At 47.0% G+C, this 14,449-nt stretch overlaps 1 protein-coding gene across 1 annotated transcript in view; it reads right to left on the reverse strand.

The window, feature by feature from the left end:
* The window catches only part of LOC144179721 (cubilin-like), a 158,025-nt gene that overhangs the window by 85,958 nt on the left and 57,618 nt on the right, over nt 1–14,449 (reverse strand). The window contains 6 exon segments of the mRNA XM_077708164.1: nt 244–462; nt 2,729–2,839; nt 3,662–3,824; nt 6,042–6,392; nt 8,702–9,049; nt 10,714–10,898. Coding sequence (XP_077564290.1) covers nt 244–462; nt 2,729–2,839; nt 3,662–3,824; nt 6,042–6,392; nt 8,702–9,049; nt 10,714–10,898 — 1,377 coding nt within the window.

A 14,449-nucleotide genomic window follows, 5' to 3' on the forward strand; every position in this document is an offset into this window, starting at 1 on the left:
ATAAGACGTGCAGACAACCGTTCCAGAGTTAAGGTAAACAGGAAGTTAGGTATGAAGCACGTGAAAAAAAAAAGGAAGCCCAGATAAGGAACCGTGCGAAAAATAAAGATTAGAATCCCTAATGATTCAATCTTGCGCTCTAAAACTGCGAACAAAAAGTCCAATTATTCCAGAGTCGGTTATAGTAGAGTGACTGTATAGGATGCTAGGTTGTGGCAGTAACCCTTCTTGTAGTAGCCTTACCGGAGTGCAAGGCGGCGTAAACTGCCCTCATGATCACGTGCGTTGCCCGCACGAACAGTGCGCCTCCCCTGGACACAATGGCAGCGGGCAGCTCGGCCGTGCACAGGGTTCGCAACACCGGAGCTTGTGCGCTGTCCCCGTCGCGCAGCGTCACGTTCGAAGGGTCGCAGTCGGAGCGCGGCATGTTCAAGTGCGTGATGGTCAGGATCACCTGCTCGTCTGTAAAAGGAGGGAAAGCGGAGCGGCGCACTTAGCCGTACGACTACCATGATAACTACTGAGCGAGCGAGCAAGCCTTGGGATACTCGTCTTCAACCAGTCGCCCTCCTCGGTGCCTCCCTCCGCCCTCCCCCAGTGTACTGTGCGTAGGTTCCCCTTTATTTGCAGTTCCGCTAGTAGAGATTTAAGTGTGGGCCGGAAATGTCCCCGTTCGCAGCCCTACGCGGGCAATTGTTTGAAAGAGGTTATGTTCGAGGTTCTCTGTTTTCAGGTTTTATAATTCTTATGAGACCTACGTGAAATAGAGTACTTTTATGGTGCTGAATGCACCAACTGGCACGGGGTCATGCGCAAGAATGAAGATGGTTTTTCGTGCCCTAAATAATGTTTTCGCTGTTGATCATATACTTTCGCGGTTCAAAAAAGGCACTATCTAGTAATGTCCAGTTTATATGCTATTAAAATTGAAATCAAGGCAGTTAATTGTAAAGGGGGCTCCCAGCAAAAGATTAGACGTAAGTACACCATAGCCGTTACCACATCAACGTGTCCGTCGGGATGAAAGCTCAATTGGCTAGCGCGTCCAGCGGTATTTTCAAACAAATATGCTGCTTTGGTCTTAATCCTGCCCGCATAAAATTTTCTTAATCTGCTATTTTTACCTTGAAGATACGTATATAAAGCAAGTCTGTTGCGTGTAAGATGAACCTCGTTATAACGAACACTGATATAGCGAATTATGGGCTATAGTGAACTAAATGGGAACTTTGGTTGGCCACGCTTAAATTTATTTGAGTGGCAGTTAGTATTTTTAACACGAACCCGAAATCGCAACACCTGGTCGATATCGACTCTAACCCAGAAACATGTGGTTCGCGCGAGGCTCAAAACTCGAACGTTAGCATAAAAAATGCAGAATAAGAACTGAAAGGCGAAACAAGCATTTTTTTCATCGTTTGAAAAAAATTACGGAAATTTTGGCCGTCCGGAGCAAAAGCGCTTTTGACTGGTTTTGTTTCACTATTTCATGTTCCAGTCAAAATGCTACAAAGAGACAGGTAACGGTTACCTCATTTATAGTGGGTTTTGTTTCAGGTTTTCATGTTCCACTCCATTTATAGTTTTAAATGCCACAAAGAGACAGGTAACGGTTACCTCTTTTATAGTGGGTTCGAAGCCCAGAATAATGCATTTTTGAATCTAGGATTTTCGCGCAAGCCAGATTGCCGATTTGTTTGAGCCGATTTTTCGCTCTACCGTTACACCAAATATCGGATATAATGAACTAATTCAGTGCCCCGATACCGCTTCGTCATAACCAGATTCGGCTTAGCTGTTAAGGGGTTGCGGGACTGTGCGTAGCAAGTGCGGTGTTCACGCACAACATGCCGGAAAGGGGCACGAATTGTTCAGTTTTTGTTACAGCGCGAACTCGCAACCTTGTTCTGAGAAAATATCCCGGGCCATCTCCACTAACGTGAAACCTGGGGAGGGGCGAAGCATGCAGCGTATAAGTGTATTCTTGGCGCATTGGCGTTTTTGCCAACCGAGATAAAACCGTTGGGGGGTAGAGGTATTGCTTGTATTCACTGGCGAGGCACGCATGCAGGCAACCATGTGAGTGCGTCGTCACTGGTTACGTCGGGCTCCGCGGGATGGCCGTACTTGTCCGTGCTAAGCATGCATGATCTGTGTTGGACGTTCCAAACTCTGCCCCACAGACGCAAAGTAATGATTCGAGTCCAATGTGAGTGCGATTAATAACTCTGTTGACACCACCCTTGAGAATCGGGTTGTAATGGAGCAGGCGACATACGCCGGTGTTTTTTGTTTTTTTTTCGGGTGCGGACGCTGTGGCACAAGCCGCGGCAAGTCCGCGGCGCGTCCGCCATGTCCGTGGCCATTTCCAGGGTTGCCAATCGAATAAATTGACCGTTGAACTTTTCAATGAATACCACCTATACAGCCTTGATGTAAAAGTCTATTGTCTTTTGAAGCACGAAGCTCTCTAGCGCGAGGAGTAAACGAGTGTCTCGGTGTCTTCTGAGTACGCGTTACGAAGCGTTGCAGCGCGAGGCGTAAACGAGTGTCCCGGTTTTTTTTTTTGTACGCGTTACGTTCTAGCGCGAGGAGTAAACGAGTTTTCAGGTGTTTTAGTACCATGACTACATGAGACGACGATTACGACGACGACGACAGGAGGAGCCAACAGCCCCAGCCCCCAAGGGGGTTCGCCCCTAATAGGGGCGTTGGGTTGTTCTCTTACCTGGCTGAGAAGTGCTGATAATCCAGGAGCAGTCGCTTTCAGGGCTGAAGTGGGGATACTCCGGTGTAGAGATGGTGCCACTCGTGTCAGCATTCAGTGTGGCTCCACATTCTGCACGAGCATGGTAGGTTTATGGTTTTGGGTAAGTCACCAGCAATCCGGAATGTGTGCGTGGCTGTTCCGACGGGCGAATCACTTTTACGTGACCACTCCAGTCCACGGAATAGTCGGTGCAGTATAGCGCTCGTAGTAGCTGCTACATTCGTCACACATATGAGGTCTTAAGTGAGGTAGTCGAATCAAGATACCCCCCCCCCCCCCTTTAAACAATGAGCCGCTTCTTGGAAAAACCCGCCGCGGTGGCTCAGTGGCTAAGGCGTAGAGCTGCTGAGCACGAGGACGCGGGTACGATGGCCGGCCGCGGAGGCCGCTATTCTGATGGAGGCGAAAAGCAAAAAAGCCCGTGTGTACGAGATAACCCTACAATCAATCAATAAGCCTCTTGGAAAATGAGCCGAATAAATTAAAAATATTCATGAGAACGCAAATAGTTGGAAATGCATTAATTTCAAACACAAATTAGCACATCGAACCGAAACAATTATCATATTAATCACCAAATTTATAAAAGAATGTGATATCTCATTGAAACTTTTAAGAAAACAAAATAGGAGGGGATGGGAGGGGGAAGGTGGGAAAGGAGGCCAACTCAGAAATATGGATGCCTCGATGAGTGTCTACTCCTGAAGAAAAAAAAAACACTCATGGAAACTGAAGAAAGCGCGTCACATCCATTTTGAGTTTTCCACTAACGTTCACAGCAATAAAACAGCAGCTCTCTTCTGCCGTGGCGTACGTACGCCACGGGAGAAGAGAGCTGCTGTTTTGTCGTATGGGTGACAGCGCCTCTGCATCCGACCAGCTCATACTTGCCCGTGGTGTATCTCGCCTTGAAGCCCTTGCCCGCGCTGCTTCCCGACGCCTTCATCCGGAGGCGTAGTTTACTGCCTGAGCTTGTGATGTTCACGGGCTGGGGGAGGCTGTCACCGCAGTGACGAAGCAAAAGTTTGTCTCCGCTTCGCATGTTGTCGTAAACCTGGAGAGGTGGCCGCAATTCAAATGATAGGCACAGGGCTTCATGTAACGCGAATTTCTAGATCATATAAAGTGTCGGCACGCGCATAATGCGACCTTTGAATGCCGGAAGTGTTACCGCGTCTGTACAACTACATCAGGGACCTCCTGACAGCCGTATAGAGAATGAGCTGGCGGCTGCCCCCGTCTCTTACCACTCGAGAGAGGAAAAAAAACCGGTGTAAGGCTTTCTGATTAGTATATTCTGTCGCTATCGTCCTTCGGTCGTCCTTATTTTGCGAAAACTCATGCTGACATGCTCGTTGTAAAAAACAGGACATTTTGTTCACAACAGAGCATACACAGGGACTTATCATTGTTCACATGGTAATATTTCCGTATGCGTGGTGCTATTCTCTGTTATCAGTGCCCCCGATATTTATTTTTTTTATCACCACTATTTTGTATGCTACATCACAGGGTCCTCATGAGGGCCCTGTTCCGAAGGAACGGTCGAAGCATTATCTTCGAAATAATGTCTAACGGTGAACTCGCGAACGGACCTCCCTGTGTCCATTCCTGACAAGTACAGTCTTTGTCAAAATTTTCTAGGCCAAGCGGGAAATGCTCATGAAGCGAAAAATTCAGTCTACAAGCCTACGCCCGAGCTTGGCTGAAACATTTTATGCCCGAAAGCTAGAAAAAACACCTTTCTTATACACTGTCCTAAAATAATTTTGTCAGAGTTAAAGGTAAATCTTATTCTTGGAATTATTTGTGGTCCAGAAGGCTTAGGATTGGCCTAGAAAATTTTGACAGAGGGTGTACGTTTACAACAAGCACTTCACAAACAAACAACTATAAAACTTTAAGCTCTCTCATGATAAGTATGCACGCATGAACAAAATTCGTCAGGAAAGTGCACAAAAATGGAGTAAATAAAAAAATACATTCTCCGAACACAAAGAACGACGAGGAAGCCGAAATTTCGCCTACAGATAACCATAGTGTTCAAGTGAAAAGAATTAAATTTAAAGGCAAAAGATCAAACACGTATTTGCTCTCTGGTTAAGCATATTTTCTTCCCCTGCAAATGCTCGCAAATGGAAAGAAAATCGCGAACATGAAAGATTTAGTGGAAATTAACGCGGGTGTTTTCGAACACCTGACCCAATACGAGCGAGCTAGACACGATCGAGCTGTCATTATTCTTAGAATCGTGTGAGACAACTTCGACGGAAACGTCATGCTGCTTTTTTTTTTTTTTACCTGAACGTCAGTGTCAAGCCCGACCTTCCTATAAAGTACTTCCAGTGGCAAGTATGCATGAACGATCATAGCACTGATTGCTTGACTCACGAATCCTTCCTATGTAAAAATCAAAGCTTTTTCTCCTGGTGCAATGCAGCCAAATCGTTCGCCCTTCGGTGTCATTTCTTGTGATTTTTCAGCCCTAGGACAACAGCTGATCGCCTTTTGCCATACTGCGGAGCAGCCAACGGCACAGCATGTCGGTATCGCGATGCAGCCGAGGCCACCACATATGCGCCTTTAGTAGTACGCTGCCTAATGGCGTCGTTTCCTGACGAAAAAGAAACTCGCGGGAGGTCACGTGTCAAGCCTGGTCCAATAGGGGAGCAGGAAAGAGAGAAAGAGTAAGCAGAGATGTAGAGGGCGAGGAGAAGATTCTCTCTTCTCTTTGTACAATAGTTTGCGCGGCCTTTGAAAAATACAGGGGCCTTATCAAAAGCCCTATAAACAGACGCTGGACAGAGTTTTCATTAACTTGGAGTTATTAATGCGTTAATTTATTATGTTTTCTTTATTTTATATTATCGTGTGCCTATTTGCGGCCTAGCAGCGGCAGCCTCCGTGGCAACGGCGCAGTGCAAAGGCCCCCCTCAACAATTTAACGCGTGCCTCAGTGGCGCAATGGGATAGACATCGGATTCGTAACGCGAGACCCAGGTTCGAACCCGACCTGGGGAAGCGGTGATATTTTCGAAGCCTCTGTTTGGGTGCATGACGCTGTGACTGCGGTGGCTATATGTCGTGACCCCAGGCGAGCTACGACGACAAGCGGGGCCCGTAAAGTGCTCCGCCTTTAAAACGATGGAATTTGACGGTTGTATCGCCTTTTACGCGCGACACAAGAGGCCGCGCCTCGTGCATCATTCCCGGCAGCTACTATGCAATACAGCTGTCGCCGTTACTTAAGCAGTGAGAGTTCCCAGCTCACCGCCAGGTAGCTGTCGGTGCAGTTGACGCTGGCAGGCATGCTGAAGTCGATCATCTGGAGCTTGACCACGTGACCCTCCGCGACGCGTATCTCCCAGCTGCAGTCGTCCTGGGCGTCGTAGTTGGCCGGGTAGCCGGGCGACATGATCACCGCCGAAGGCGTCGAGAAGCGGCCCCCGCAGCCGCGCCGGTCGAAGTTGTAACTGGCGCGGAAGCCCTTACCCTGGATCGAGCTGTCGCTGCGGAAGTGCACCGCCATCGTGTTGCCGTGCGACACGAGCTCGCTCGTGCTGCTCGACGAGCTGCAGATCTCGGCCAGCTTCGGCGACGAGATGTCCGGGCCCCCGAACACCTGTCAAGTGAATACGCGAAAAAAAAAAAAATACTGGGAGGCATAGCTTGAGAAGTCATGTTGAAGGACCAGTAGCAGCCTGAAGGCAGCGATGGCTAATATAGTATAGACGACTTATAGCGAACCCGGCTTTAACGAAATACCGCATATGAAGAATTAATCCTTGTTTACCATTACCACTTGTTTATATATATATATATATATATATATATATATATATATATATATATATATATATATATATATATATATATATAGACCGGTATTCTGGAGGTCATGGGTTCGGATCCCACCCGGCGGGCATTTTTTCACCACTTTTTTCTGGCTCAAAAAATTCTTCACCTGTTTCTATGATCCACCACAACCTCCCCTTTGCTTTCCGAGGTTTTCTTGGCTGCCAACCCTTATTTTCTGTCTTATTTCACCGAGCCCCTCATTACCCATTTTCTGATTCGCTATATATATATATATATATATATATATATATATATATATATATATATATATATATATATATATATATATATATATATATATATATATATATATATATATATATATATATATATATATATATATATATATATATATATATATATATATATATGTTCAGACATAGCGAAAAAGGGATATAACGAACTTATTCCTGTTTACCAATTTGTTAGTTAAAAGCGGGCTCCGCTGTACAGGTAAAAACCAGTGCTAGGCTCGTATCTTTTTTCATATAAAGTATGCTATAACGACCATCTCCTCGGCCTGCCAATCCGAGTAAGCTAAAAAAGGATTTTGCAACGATCTTGTTCACGTGAAGTGCTTATGGAGGTTGATTTCCTAACAACAAAGGCAAATGCATCTCTTCCCCTTTTATTGCTTTCAGCTGTGCACCCTCGCCAATGTTGCATGCTTTTTAAATGCGAGCGCGTTCCTTTAGCCAATGCCTCCCAGATAAGAAGGAAGCCTTCTTGCAGGGTTATCCCATGGAGGCCATTCTGATTGTGTGAGTTACCAAGCACAAAAACGTATCACAAAACTTCCCCACGTGTAGCCATAAAAAGCGCGCCTCTAGCCGACTGCACGGCGGGCGTAAACACTCGAACTTTATTCTTCTCTGGTACATAACCTTAGGTCTATCTGCAGGGTGTACGCGAGAAAGGTAGGGGAAACTAGGCGTGCCCTCCGACTAGAATTTTGGGTTCTACAGAAGAAAGGGAAGGAACTAGGCAACGCATTCTCCCTCTTATCAAACCGATAAGTAATTTTCTGTTGCAAGTCATTCTGCAATTAAGCCTACATGCCATTGACGGGTGCTGACACCACAATGAGAACAGTTGGAACGACAAGAATAAAGCGCGCACTGCACGACGAGGTTTTTGTTTTTTTGTTTCCCTACCTTGTGCCTGTACCGCCTTCACTGCCTATCGTGATATTCCTCTACAGACAGAAATAAGAATGGTGTACGACCGGGCTGCCCAGGCGGGTCATGATGTCACCCTGCAGTGGCTTCCCAGCCACTGCGGCCTTGTGGGCAACGAAAGTGCGGACGCTGCCGCCCGGTTGGTGCACCAAACTGCGACGACTGTACTCATTCCATTGTCTAGGACGGACGCCGCTATAGGGCCCTCCGCATACTTGGCCGTGAAACAACAATCTCTCAATGGTCAACTGAAGAATTCACATGTGCACGTATTGGTGCCCTTGACCCGCACCCGCAACGTCTCCTTCCGCTAAGTCTCCCACGGTATGACGAGACTCTTCTTTGCCGTCCCTGCCTGGGGTTGGCATTCACAAATGCTTACTCATGCTTAATAGGAATGGCAACAAGTGAGGAGTGCGACAACTTTCGGCACGCCGGAGACGATACGACACGTGTTATGCGAGTGCACACGCTACTCGCCTGAAAGAAAGAAGCTGTCGTCAGCACTGAGGAACCTGGACTCTCGGCGGCCATTTTTATGAGGAGAAGATTCTGTTTCACTTGCCTTCTCTGTCATCCGCTCAGAAGGCGGTTCAGGCAGTCTTATGCTTCCTACGGGCGACGAACGTAAACACCAGACTATATACTGAAAACCTCCAGTGTCAATCACTGAACTTGAACGCCTAGTGCTTCAGCGGTGGGCATACCTGTCTGCTCCAATTTTTCTTCATTCTTTAATTTCTCTTTTTTGCCTATGTACCCTTTCCTACGTGCAGGATAGCAAACTAGGTTCTTGCCAGGTTAACTTCTCTGCCTTCCTTCTACATCCTTCCTTCCTTTCTTCCTCTCTTTTCAGACGTGGTAGCAAAATAGAGTTTCCGTGTTGGACACTCACGCGCACGAAATCGAAGGCGCATCCTGTGGCGGACTCGAGGTGCATATTGTGGAAGGACAGTTGGACGCGCTGTCCCAGCGGAGCCTTGATCACCCACAGGCACTCGCTGTTCTTGGGGTAGCCGTGCGGGTAGTCGGGCGTCTCGATGGTGCCCGAGCGCTTGGTCAGTACGCCACCGCACCCTCGGCTCGCGAACTCGAGCCGGAAGCCCCTCGACGAGATGCTGCCGTCGGTCACAAAGTGGACCGTCACGATGTTCTTCGTCGACAGAACTGGCGCCGGCAGCGACGAATCGCCGCAGAAACGACCCAGACGTTTCGGAAGGCCATCGGAGTCGGTCTCGTTAATCTGAGTACGCCAGAGAAATGCGAGCTCGTTATGGGGACGTGCGTAATTCGCGGTAACAAAGATAGCAATTGGTTACCAATAACAATAATACCAATTTTATCACAAACTTAAAATAATGGAGATATTAGTGAAAACAGATGCAGCAGTGGCGCCTCCTCAGCCACTTTCCGGCAACTTTTTATGACGTCACAGAATGCTCTATGACGTCACAGACGTCACAGCAGAAGCATGTCTGGGCGATTGTAACGGGGCCTCTAGTTTCGTTTGCTCGTATCACTAAAATGCTAACGCGCGGTTAAGGCGCCAATGATTATGTTTCAGTGATGGCTCATATTACGTCACTACTGCCCATATTACGTCACTGTAACGCGAAATGTGAAATTTTCAATATATCTTGCGTTTCCTTAGTTTCAAAATGTTTTTCGTGGCTGGGATGTAGCTGAGTGAGTTACCAAAACCTAGTTCTTTCAAATTGAACTAAGTTATGTTTTGTCTCCATGGCCACTTCAGGAAATTATTCATGAGTGCTAAAATTTTATTATTAACAATCCTGTGGTCCGGTATTTCTTTCTAACTAGGAATATCTTCAAGGACAGTCATGCGACAGTTACGCAATGAAAGAACAAGACACACGTTCCAAGCACGCGACACCACATATCCTTCATGTGCTGATGTCCCACGAACGACTTACTTTCGCCTGATGTTCGCGACGTTAAACAACAATGCGCGGCGTCGAGGAGATGGAGCAGGAGTCATTGGCCATGTCAATTGGTAAAAAATGAAGGAAGTTCACACTAAAGGTACGTGCACACTGGCGTCAAACTTGCCGTGCCGCCCTGCCGTCGGCCGCCAGCGGCGTCGCCCGCGCTGCAAGTGAAGGCTGCGGCGCGACGCCGATGGCGGCCGATTGCCGCTGGCGGCCGACGGCAGGGCGGCACGGCAAGTTTGACGCCAGTGTGCACGTAGCTTAACGCGCAAGACTTAAAGGTGGCGAAGCTGTACGCAACCTTCATGACCATCACGACGGTATAAGTCTACGATTGCAGCCGATGTGCTTCTTCTTCGCTGCCGCAACGACATTTACTCCATCAGTGTTGCTATAAGTGTGAGCTTCTTTCATTTTTTTGTTGTGATAATCATTGGACATCACCTTGAAGGGGCGAACGCTTTGCCTGTGCATATTTCTTCTCCATGCGTATACTGTGGTGCTAAAAGCGTCCTTGCAGCGGGTCGGTCCCGGTGCTCAGAAATACGCTTCAAATAGAAGACAAGCACGATCAAAATATATAAAAAAACTGGCACCAAAAGGGTGACGCATCAAATCGATGCTAAAAAACCAGCCGTGGTTCTGCAAGGCGCGTTTCGCATATATTAGAGATAGCGGGGATGACATGAACTGTGTCCGGCCGGTGACCCAATCGCCTACAACAAGGACCTCGTCTTCGACGACAGCATTTGTGTTTATCTGTGGGCGCCCTCGAATATCAGTCCCGTCCTGCTTAAAACGCGACCCGGCACTCCATTTTTCAATGTCTTCTATAGGTCCTCCAGTCGAAAGCCGTCCTCGGACTGCCTGCGGACAATCTAGTACTGGTATATATACCGAGGATGCTCAGTGCGGGCTAGCCCATGCGAAGCAAAGGAGCAAACGGTGAACAGCGTACCTCGACGTAGTCGTAGGTGCAGTTGTTGTGGTATTCCAGCTCAAGGAAGGAGAAGGCGATCGAGATGTTGTGTCCCGACAGGGTCTCGATGGTCCATGTGCAGTTGGCGTTATGCGGTGAAGGCTCCGGGTAGTTGGGGCTCTCGATTACTCCGTACGGTTGGTTTACGATGCGGACGTTGCACACTGCGACGCCAAGCCGCAGTATGACTAGAGTTGAGCGCTGAAATGCTTTCGATAAGAGTTATCATGGTCATTTGCAGAGAAGTTCACTGCTAAAGGTATGTGCATGACGACATTTGCCAGGTCAATCTCGGGCCAGTACTAAAATGTATTTTTTTTATATATATTGAAAGGTGATTTATTGACGAAGATCTTTCTGAAGGCGAGAGGTTAGGAATCGCAGATCACGGAAGCAGACACGAGCCGATCGAAGCAGTCCGAGTGAACCCCGTCGTTCTAGGCGATGGCGATGAGGATTTCCGACAGTCTTTTTGCTGATGATGACGCTGCTCGCACTGGTCAACATGACCCATTCTGGGTAATGACGCCTCTGATGCTTTTGGGGAGCATAGCTAATATTCTTCACTACAATATATATATATATATATATATATATATATATATATATATATATATATATATATATATATATATATATATATATATATATATATATATATATATATATATATATATATATATATATATATATATATATATATACAGAACAAGGGTTGGCAGTCAAGAAAACCTCGGAAAGCAAAGGGGGGAATGCGTTCCCCCTTTGCTTTCCGAGGTTTTATTGACTGCCAACCCTTATTCTGTATTAATTCACTGAGCCCCTTATTTCCCATTTCTGATTCGCTATATATATATATATATATATATATATATATATAGTCGTGAAGTGGAGTCCTTAGTTGCTGCAGGAATACGCACAAAGTAGAAGTACGCTCTTCGGAGACTTTATTTCCAACGTTTCGACCTGAGACAGGTCTTCCTGACAGGAAGACCTGTCTTCGCCCAGACAGGAAGACCTGTCTCAGGTCGAAACGTTGGAAATAAACTCTCCGAAGAGCGTACTTCTACTTTGTGTGTATATATATATATATATATATATATATATATATATATATATATATATATATATATATATATATATATATATATATAGCGAATCAGAATAGGAAATGAGGGGCTCGTTGAAATAAGACAGAAATAAGGGTTGGCAGTCAAGAAAACCTCGGAAAGCAAAGGGGGGGGGGATATGGTAGGACATTGAAACAGATAAAGAATTTGGAAAGAAAGAAAGTGGAGAAAAAATGTCCGCCAGGTGGGATCCGAACCCGCGACCTCCAGAATACCGGTCTGGTGCGATAACCACTACGCTACCAGCGGGGCTATTTTTCCCCTCCACTTTCTGGGGTATTTATGTCAATGTAATTTTTTTCTGTGCTTGGGGGTGGTAGCCAGCGCCACTCCGACTTCTCGGGGAGAAGGGGACCTTTTTTTTAACCCCCGGGCCGTGACTCGAGTGTCTACGACACGTCGAGAGTGGTCGACCAGCGTTGAACCCTCTTAAGCTCCCTATGGCACCAAGACTGCCAGAACAGAGGCCCTCGCTATGCATGTAGCGAATCAGAATAGGAAAAAAATTACATTGACATAAATACCCCAGAAAGTGGAGGGGAAAAATAGCCCCGCTGGTAGCGTAGTGGTTATCGCACCAGACCGGTATTCTGGAGGTCGTGGGTTCGGATCCCACCTGGCGGGCATTTTTTCTCCACTTTCTTTCTTTCCAAATTCTTTATCTGTTTCAATGTCCTACCATATTCCCCCCCCCCCCCTTTGCTTTCCGAGGTTTTCTTGACTGCCAACCCTTATTTTTGTCTTATTTCAACGAGCCCCTCATTTCCTATTCTGATTCGCGGGAAGCCCTCTTATGCCTAGGTAGCATAAGAGGGCTTCCCGCCAGTAACCCGCTCATGACAGGCTGTAGACGTTCGAGTCACGCCCAGGGGGTTGAAAAGAAGTTCCCTTCTCCCCGTGTAGTCAGAGTGGCACTGGCTACCACCCTCAAGCGTCAGATACACCTCTAGTAAATATAAATAGCCCAGAAAGTGAAGGAGAGCACAGTCGCCCAGATAGCCGAATTGGTAAGGCATTCGACATGTAATCGAAAGGCGTGGGTTCGGTCCCCACTCTGGGCGCGTGTGTTTCTTTCTTTCTTTCTTCTGTATATTTAAAAAAAGTTAACCTAATTAACCGTAGTGAAAAAGAAAAGAGCCTAACCACGCCCCTATGTCTCCTTTGGCATTGTAGACTGCCGACCTATCTTTCTGTATTTCCTCAACGAGCCCCTCATTTCCTTACTATATTATTCTGCGAAAGCCTAGCGAGGGTCTCGGTTCTGGCAGCCTTGATGCCTAGGTAGCATAAGAGGGCTTCCCGCCAGTAACCCGCTCATGACAGGCTGTAGACGTTCGAGTCACGCCCCGGGGGTTGAAAAGAAGGTCCCCTTCTCCCCGTGTAGTCAGAGTGGCACTGGCTACCACCCTCAAGCGTCAGATACACCTCTAGTAAATATAAATAGCCCAGAAAGTGAAGGAGAGCACAGTCGCCCAGATAGCCGAATCGGTAAGGCATTCGACATGTAATCGAAAGGCGTGGGTTCGGTCCCCACTCTGGGCGCGTGTTTTTCTTTCTTTCTTTCTTCTGTATATTTTAAAAAAAAGTTAACCTAATTAACCGTAGTGAAAAAGAAAAGAGCCTAACCACGCCCCTATGCCTCCTTTGGCATTGTAGACTGCCGACCTATCTTTCTGTATATATATATATATATATATAGATATATATATATATATATATACAGTAATCTTTCGTTATAACGAATTCGCTCTATTCGAAATTTCTTCTGGTCCCAACCCAAACGCATGCATTTTAGATCGCATTACTCGAAGTGCACGAAGAGCTGGACCCGCTTAGAGCGATATGGCGAGCGGAGGCGTCGCCGAGCGGCGGCGATACAGCGGCGAGTCAGGCGGTCAATATGGCCGGTTAACAAGCTGGTGTTTCCTCGGCGATTTCCTCGAGCCGGTCCTGCTCTATTTACGCCATCTGACTTATGACAACTGTCCAAATGCGTGGTAGGCTGATTGAATTTTGTTCCTAGACATTGGTGAATGGCGTGGACGCGACGGTGCGCGAACACTGACACTCGAAGCGTTGAAATATAAGTGTCGTCGAGAGCGGGGCACCCAAAAAATCGTTTTGCAAACTTCACGGCTGCATACCTCGGGAAAAAAATGCAGACTAATCATGCAAAGCTCCTAGTGCAAAACTGGTCAGTTTTAATGATTACGCTAGCTGTGTACCTACAATGAGCGGTTAATTGTTTTTGAGCTCAACAAACACAACCTCAGATTGGAGCCGTGGAATTTGCGGCGCTTTCCAGCGCGAAGCTATCGTAGCGTTCCGTGACGGCCACCCCGCTGTAGAAGTGGCCACTGCATTCCCTCCTCATTCGCTCTGAAGCCTGCGAGGCGCTCGTACGCCAGTCTGTGCTTGGTCAAATTGGAGCGGGGTTGCTCGCGTCTGGCAAGAACATGAAACAGCCCGAGCTCGCTGTCCTTTTTGCACCTGAATAAGGTTTTGCTTCCCTGAATACATTGTGTTTTAATTCCTCGCAGTTGTGGCGCAATTATAGCTCAAGTACTTTATTTTTCTCGAGTGGT

Source organism: Haemaphysalis longicornis, unplaced genomic scaffold (assembly GCF_048455015.1).
Source record: "Haemaphysalis longicornis isolate Haplotype H1 unplaced genomic scaffold, Haemaphysalis longicornis Haplotype H1 scaffold_4, whole genome shotgun sequence".
NCBI lineage: Eukaryota > Metazoa > Arthropoda > Arachnida > Ixodida > Ixodidae > Haemaphysalis > Haemaphysalis longicornis.